The sequence below is a fragment of the Ylistrum balloti genome, unplaced genomic scaffold, assembly GCF_031769215.1.
Source record: "Ylistrum balloti isolate Yb309-2 unplaced genomic scaffold, AGI_CSIRO_Ybal_v1 Utg369818, whole genome shotgun sequence".
NCBI classification, from domain to species: domain Eukaryota; kingdom Metazoa; phylum Mollusca; class Bivalvia; order Pectinida; family Pectinidae; genus Ylistrum; species Ylistrum balloti.
This window is the reverse complement of record NW_026781987.1, coordinates 189,923-198,962: the sequence shown is the minus strand read 5'-3', so window position 1 is coordinate 198,962 and position 9,040 is coordinate 189,923. Positions and strand designations below refer to the sequence as shown.

Below are 9,040 nucleotides of genomic sequence, written 5' to 3'. Positions count from 1 at the left end.
TCAACTAGCACACACCATGATGTGCAGCTCTTTTATCCAATAGTTTTTATTCATTAAAAATGAACATCCTATATCTTTAAGCTCTGAAACATCATATTGGATCAATGACAATAACAATATCAGAAGCAACTGTATAGATACAAATCAATATGGCCTATACTAAATACTATAATGTTGTGCACATTTGAGTTTAAATTTAATTTTGAAATTCAATGATTTAAACATACAAATTCTAAGATAACTTTTTGCAGTTTATTGTTTTGTTGATTTTTGATAAAGAAAATTCTAAAGGGATTAAGTTCTTTTTATTTTAATTGTCATTCATGAAATAAAGAATTTCAATATTCTATTCATTAACCTACCAAAATAAGTCTAAGAATAGTTTACTACTTTGTGAACTAACTGTACACTGAAAAATTATACTCTATCATAAGCTAACTTTATACTGATAAGAAATTTATCTAATTTCATTATTCATCATATATTAATACTCATCTGGTTTTTTTATAAAAAATTACCTTTGATGGCTGATTTTCTTATAATTCTCTAACATATTCATTGCTGATAGTTAACAGGTATTTATAAATACACATTTACAACACTGGTAGGCTACATATTACATCATCAAGGTTTCATCATTAAGCGTATGTATATATTTGATCATCATTGTATTACTTTTGATCAGGAACAATTCACATGTACAAGTCATTCAGCATCTGAATAAGTGACATAAATACTCTTTGATAAATCTATATGTTTACACCTACAGCAATAAAACAGCATTTTGTAAGTCCTGAGAAAAAAACGATAAAATAAATCTCCCTTCAGCATGTCAGCTATATAACAATCCACTAATAGCTCACACATGACATAAATAGCCAGAATGTTCACATGAATTTAAGTTTCGTAAGCATTCAGGATATATTCTCCGAAGTTTTGTTCACAAAAACAGAATTTTTACTCCTTTTAAGCTGATATTGATACGCAATAGATTAATCATACCCAAATTTTCAAATTCTTATTTTCTTCATGAAGAACCAATAGCATAAAAAACAAATTGCTAGCTCAGTATCAATGATTATTGTAAAAAACTTGATTATGTCATAGGAGGAGTGTAGGATATATAATCAGATCTCAGGGTATTTTTTCACCAAATTATAGTGTGATGTAAGATTTTTCATACATGATTTTATGAAGCAATCTGTATTGTAAGAGTCAATAGTATATACAATGTAAGGTTTACCAGGTAGGTTATGCTGATGGTAAATATAGACACTGACATTCTTTATATGGTATGAAAAATATATTCACCACACATTCACAGAATAGGAAAAAATGTTTGGTTAAATTAGAATGAATACATGGTCCTACAACACACATGGTGACTACATGGCATGTCCTATAGAGTAAGGACCATCTGGTAATGATTTGGCAGGAAGATATCCACTTCTAGGGTAGATTTAGTACTAGTTTTTGGGATATTGGCACATTTTGGTTTGGTATTTCATTTAGAACAGACACCTCTCTATGTCAAAGTCTGATGGAAAAAAAGCTTTTGTAGGACGATAATGAAAACATAAACAAAAATACATGATACAGCATTAGGCTGTATACATCTGTATCTGTAATAAATTGTATAACCAAATCATGTGATACATTAACTATGTGAATGGTATCACAACAAAGTTAATGCATGTCACATGATATATCAATTCACATGACCTTCCATGCATGTCACATGATGAACTATGTCATACAATTAAATGCATGTCACATGATATTCCTTGTCACATGACCCTCCATGTATGTTACATGATACACCATGATACCTGATTTTGAAATGACAAGTCAAGAGAAACTGACTGAAGTTATATAACTTTAGGTAAATATTTATGATGTGTACTTGGATCATAACCTGCAGGTATTTATAACATAAGCAACAAACACATTTAACATTATTCTTAAAATGACAATGAAAAACATCTCTCTTGGCAAATATGGATAGTACTCTATTAAAGCATTAAGCCGTTACTTATAGCAGAAGATATACAACAGACATTTCAATTGTTTATTCCATCACAACACAATGTCTGTACCCCTTAAATAATTGTCGTAAGGTTGATATAGACTATGTCCGGTAGGGACTAATGTGATCCGGTCTGAGTTCTGACTTCTTGTCAGTCATGTTATCTGCTACAGGAAGTTGTACACTGCTGGGAAGGAAAGTGTGGTCTAGAAGGGCAGAACTGTCACTATTCCAGTCATTTCCCCACACACAAATGGCACAAGTTTAACTGGTCAAACCAGTCCAGTTTGGAGGGCATGTGATCCACTCGCCTTTGATTAGTTAGGTGAGAGTTTCAGTTCTGCAGTATACTGAGGAATGATTCGGGCACACTGAAGTAAATCTTGGCAGTAAGTATACATTGATCCTGTGGGCACACTATCGTAAATGTAAGTCTACATGGACCCTCAAGTACATGATCACAAACCTAGGTGGTAGGTATACTTAGATTCCACAGGTACACTGTTGAAAACCTACCAGTAGGTGGAAGATCTCCATGGACCACGCAGACATACTGTCGTAAATCTCGGTGGTAGGTATACATAGATCGGGCAACACGCTGTCATAAACCTATTGATGGGTGGTACTTTCACAAACCTAGGTAGCAGGTATAAATGGACAAGGTTGGCACACTGTTGTAGACCTTGCGATGAGTAAATATGGATCTACATGTACACTGTCACAAATGTAAGTAGTAAGAATACATAGATCCCGCAGCACGCTGTCATAAACCTACTGGTAGATGGTACTGTCACAAACTTAGGTAGTAAGTATATGTGGATGACGTTGGCACATTGTCACAAACTTAGGTAGTAGGTACCGGTGGTATATAAGGATGACGTTGGCACACTGTCACAAACTTAGGTAGTAGTATATGTGGATGACGTTGGCACACTGTCACAAACCTAAGTGGTAGGTATACATAAACCAAGTGTAACTTGACTTGGTCCCAGTCAGTGGATGAAGATGGAAAGTTTCACCAATAACGACAACTTAAGCAGAAATAAGACTGAAAAAGCACCGAAGAATGAACATCCAGGGATGATCACAACAACAATGCATCACAACAGCAACAGAGCCCATCCTCCAGGTAACCACAGGCACATCACTCTTTCACAATGTGTCACACAATTGTCTCTGCCTTTTGTGATAACGTAGGACTACGTGGCATAGTGCCATTTTTCTTAGAAGAGTTCCGTAAATGTAAGTGATGAGAGAGATTGTTTGATTCCTTTTCACTACAGTCCTGGATATAGCTCTCCATGGCTTTATACAGAAACAGGTAATCCTCCTGCAACAACAAGAAACAATGTATTCAGCAATCCTATACAATATCAATCAGCCTGGTACAACAGCTAATCCCTATCTAAAACTATCTAAAAATGGGACAAGAGTGATGTAGTACTGTAATGGGACAAGAGTGATGACGATTTACTGTAATGGGACAAGAGTGATGAAGATTTACTGTAATGGGACAAGAGTGATGAAGATTTACTGTAATGGGACAAGAGTGATGAAGATTTACTGTAATGGGACAAGAGTGATGACGATTTACTGTAATGGGACAAGAGTGATGAAGATTTACTGTAATGGGACAAGAGTGATGAAGATTTACTGTAATGGGACAAGAGTGATGAAGATTTACTGTAATGGGACAAGAGTGATGACGATTTACTGTAATGGGACAAGAGTGATGAAGATTTACTGTAATGGGACAAGGGTGATGAAGATTTACTGTAATGGGACAAGGGTGATGAAGATTTACTGTAATGGGACAAGAGTGATGACGATTTACTGTAATGGGACAAGAGTGATGAAGATTTACTGTAATGGGACAAGAGTGATGACGATTTACTGTAATGGGACAAGAGTGATGAAGATTTATTGTAATGGGACAAGAGTGATGACGATTTACTGTAATGGGACAAGGGTGATGAAGATTTATTGTAATGGGACAAGAGTGATGACGATTTACTGTAATGGGACAAGAGTGATGAAGATTTACTGTAATGTGACAAGAGTGATGAAGATTTACTGTAATGTGACAAGGGTGATGATGATTAACTGTAATGGGACAAGAGTGATGAAGATTTACTGTAATGGGACAAGAGTGATGAAGATTAACTGTAATGGGACAAGAGTGATGAAGATTTACTATAATGGGACAAGAGTGATGAAGATTTACTGTAATGGGACAAGAGTGATGAAGATTTACTGTAATGGGACAAGGGTGATGAAGATTTACTGTAATGGGACAAGAGTGATGAAGATTTACTGTAATGGAACAAGGGTGATGAAGATTTATTGTAATGGGACAAGAGTGATGAAGATTTACTGTAATGGGACAAGAGTGATGAAGATTAACTGTAATGGGACAAGAGTGATGAAGATTTATTGTAATGGGACAAGAGTGATGAAGATTAACTGTAATGGGACAAGCGTGATGAAGATTTACTGTAATGGGACAAGAGTGATGAAGATTTACTGTAATGGGACAAGAGTGATGAAGATTTACTATAATGGGACAAGAGTGATGAAGATTTACTGTAATGGGACAAGAGTGATGAAGATTTACTGTAATGGGACAAGGGTGATGAAGATTTACTGTAATGGGACAAGAGTGATGAAGATTTACTGTAATGGAACAAGGGTGATGAAGATTTATTGTAATGGGACAAGAGTGATGAAGATTTACTGTAATGGGACAAGAGTGATGAAGATTAACTGTAATGGGACAAGAGTGATGAAGATTTATTGTAATGGGACAAGAGTGATGAAGATTAACTGTAATGGGACAAGAGTGATGAAGATTTACTGTAATGGGACAAGAGTGATGAAGATTTACTGTAAAGGGACAAGAGTGATGAAGATTAACTGTAATGGGACAAGAGTGATGAAGATTTACTGTAATGGGACAAGGGTGATGAAGATTTACTGTAATGGGACAAGAGTGATGAAGATTTACTGTAATGGGACAAGGGTGATGAAGATTTATTGTAATGGGACAAGAGTGATGAAGATTTACTGTAATGAGACAAGAGTGATGAAGATTAGCTGTAATGGGACAAGAGTGATGAAGATTTATTGTAATGGGACAAGAGTGATGAAGATTTACTGTTATGGGACAAGAGTGATGAAGATTTACTGTAATGGGACAAGGGTGATGAAGATTTACTGTAATGGGACAAGTGTGATGAAGATTAACTGTAATGGGACAAGAGTGATGAAGATTTATTGTAATGGGACAAGAGTGATGAAGATTAACTGTAATGGGACAAGCGTGATGAAGATTTACTGTAATGGGACAAGAGTGATGAAGATTAGCTGTAATGGGACAAGAGTGATGAAGATTTATTGTAATGGGACAAGAGTGATGAAGATTTACTGTTATGGGACAAGAGTGATGAAGATTTACTGTAATGGGACAAGGGTGATGAAGATTTACTGTAATGGGACAAGTGTGATGAAGATTAACTGTAATGGGACAAGAGTGATGAAGATTTATTGTAATGGGACAAGAGTGATGAAGATTAACTGTAATGGGACAAGCGTGATGAAGATTTACTGTAATGGGACAAGAGTGATGAAGATTTACAAAGAACCTTACTAAAGTCGGTTTTGCATTACCAGGTCATCAACCATAAATGGAGTAGGAATATTGCAAATAATGTAAACAAACTGAGGTAGCCTGTCCATATAAGATGATGGTTTGTGGAAATGATTCATTTATTTAAGCATTGAACTGTTTTTAATTGGCATTCATATCCCTATAAATACCATCTCAACTGAAAGGATTCCAATACTTAAATAACAATATACCACACACACCTAAGACACTGTTGCAATGTCCTCCTACAGAACCAATGTCTATGAACCAATATTATATGACAGTTGGGTTTTGCATAAAATTACAAATTTGTTTACTAAATACATCTAATAATGACATCATCACACAATCACCAAACCTAGACACGAAATCACGATATCAATAGGTCACATTTTAATGTAATGAGTATGGAAATCTGGGCAGCAGAAACACTGTGATATGGACAGACAGTTTCACATTCACCAAGGATCTTTAGTTCAGATCAGATATCCGTTTAGTATGTGACACAAAAATGGACACTAACTCCCTGGTGATAACTTACCAGCGTTCCTATGATGCCTGGTCGTTTCAGGTGGAACAGTTTACACAGATGATAAATGTCCACTACTTTATCATGAATCTGCTGATCATGTAGTGACCACAGGGCACAGAACACACAGCCTTCCACTCCTCCGTACCTGACATGTACAAATCAGAATTCATTATCATATATTTTTTATCCTACACTGTCTGTATTTATATGATGAATAACATTGTACAGGTGTGCCATTCTCTGTATCTAAATATATTGCAATTTATCAGATGAATAACATTGTACAGGTGTGCCATTCTCTGTATCTAATTATATTGCAAGGCTTTAACATTATTAAAGTACAAAGTAGTTCAGGCCAGCTTACATTTAATTTACATAAATTATCATAGCTTTCCTTAATAGATTTTACCTGTGCACATGCAACCAATATTTACCTGTCAATATTTACCATGATTGACCTAATCTTATGTGAGTTTAACCAACAACTCTGACTGACCTTATGACTTACCTGTCAACAATTCTGACTAATCATTGACTTACCTGTCCACAACTCCGACTGATCCAGTGACACTTACCTGTCCACAGCTTTGACTAATCCTTGACTTACCTGTCCACAATTCTGACTAATTCTTGACTTACCTGTCCACAACTCTGACAGATCCTTGATTCACCTGTCCACAACTCTGACAGATCCTTGATTCACCTATCCACAACTTTGACAGATCCTTGACTTACCTGTCCACAACTCTGACAGATCCTTGATTCACTTGTCCACAACTCCGACAGATCCTTGATTCACCTGTCCACAACTCTGACAGATCCTTGATTCACTTGTCCACAACTCCGACAGATCCTTGATTCACCTGTCCACAACTCTGACAGATCCTTGATTCACCTGTCCACAACTCTGACAGATCCTTGATTCACCTGTCCACAACTCTGACAGATCCTTGATTCACTTGTCCACAACTCCGACAGATCCTTGATTCACCTGTCCACAACTCTGACAGATCCTTGATTCACCTGTCCACAACTCCGACAGATCCTTGATTCACCTGTCCACAACTCTGACAGATCCTTGATTCACCTGTCCACAACTCTGACAGATCCTTGATTCACCTGTCCACAACTCTGACAGATCCTTGATTCACTTGTCCACAACTCCGACAGATCCTTGATTCACCTGTCCACAACTCTGACAGATCCTTGATTCACCTGTCCACAACTCTGACAGATCCTTGATTCACCTGTCCACAACTCTGACAGATCCTTGATTCACTTGTCCACAACTCCGACAGATCCTTGATTCACCTGTCCACAACTCTGACAGATCCTTGATTCACCTGTCCAAAACTCTGACAGATCCTTGATTCACCTGTCCACAACTCTGACTGATCATTGACTCACCTGTCCACAACTTTGACTAATCCTTGACTTACTTGTCAACAATTATGACTGATCCTGTGATTTACCTGTCCATGACTTTGACTAATCCTTAATCCTTTGACTTACCTGTCCACAACTATAACAGGTCCAATATCATTCTGTTTATGGAGGTCTTTAACCGTCTCTATCATGTCAAAGGCCTTCCACAAGGTCTGCTCCTTCTGGGGCCATCCATCACATGTCAGGATCCGTGTCATCAACACATAGTCATCCTAAAACCATGTATATAGGAAAATGATATGCCATTTACAATAAAGACATTCATCATTCCTAACCCCGATCAGAGCTTGGAAATTCATTATAAAATACTTCAGTAAGTTTTAGGATGATCCATTTATATAAATCTTCATTAATGGTTGAAACATACTTAAAGTATCAATTTCCAAAATGGCCACTGATGTTGATCTCGTTGACTCAAAACGTGGCAAGCACATATTGAACAAGTTTCAAGGTCAAAAAAGTATATAAACTAAATTAAAAACCCTTCTCTTTTGAAAAGCTTTCTTTTGTTTTCCATTTTGTAAAGTTACCATGTAAAGAGAATTAAAAGACATTTTGTACCTGTGTGGACTCAAGAAGGAACTCCCTGACAGTGTAGCGGGCTAGCACTTCTTCCTCCTGAAACACTACCTTAAACAGACCAGTACCTATGGCCATTGGTGATTCCTTCTCCGGCCAGAACCTCTTATACTCCTGAAAAATACACACAAAAATTATTGTCATCCTCCTAAAAATACACACAAAAACTATGGTCATCCTCCTAAAAATACACACAAAAATTATTGTCATCCTCCTGAAAATACACACAAAAATTATTGTCATCCTCCTAAAAATACACACAAAAATTATGGTCATCCTCCTAAATTTACACACAAAAATTATTGTCATCCTCCTAAATTTACACACAAAAATTATTGTCATCCTCCTAAAAATACACACAAAAATTATTAAAAATACACACAAAAATTATTGTCATCCTCCTAAAAATACACACAAAAATTATTGTCATCCTCCTAAATTTACACACAAAAATTATTGTCATCCTCCTAAAAATACACACAAAAATTATGGTCATCCTCCTAAAAATACACACAAAAATTATGGTCATCCTCCTAAAAATACACACAAAAATTATGGTCATCCTCCTAAAAATACACACAAAAATTATTGTCATCCTCCTAAAAATACACACAAAAATTATGGTCATCCTCCTAAAAATACACACAAAAATTATTGTCATCCTCCTAAAAATACACACAAAAATTATGGTCATCCTCCTAAAAATACACACAAAAATTATTGTCATCCTCCTAAAAATACACACAAAAATTATTGACATCCTCCTAAAAATACACACAAAAATTATTGTCATCCTCCTAAAAATACACAC

At 36.0% G+C, this 9,040-nt stretch overlaps 1 protein-coding gene across 1 annotated transcript in view; it reads right to left on the bottom strand.

Moving 5' to 3' along the window:
- Positions 1-324: 324 nt before the first annotated feature.
- Positions 325-9,040, bottom strand: part of LOC132544996 (tyrosine-protein phosphatase 99A-like) — a 39,072-nt gene continuing 30,356 nt past the window's right edge. The window contains exons 26-29 of the mRNA XM_060208661.1: positions 8,212-8,343; positions 7,717-7,862; positions 6,214-6,349; positions 325-3,356 (exon numbers count right to left, since the gene is read on the bottom strand). Coding sequence (XP_060064644.1) covers positions 3,189-3,356; positions 6,214-6,349; positions 7,717-7,862; positions 8,212-8,343 — 582 coding nt within the window. The 3' untranslated portion in view covers positions 325-3,188. The remainder of the gene's footprint in view (positions 3,357-6,213; positions 6,350-7,716; positions 7,863-8,211; positions 8,344-9,040) is intronic.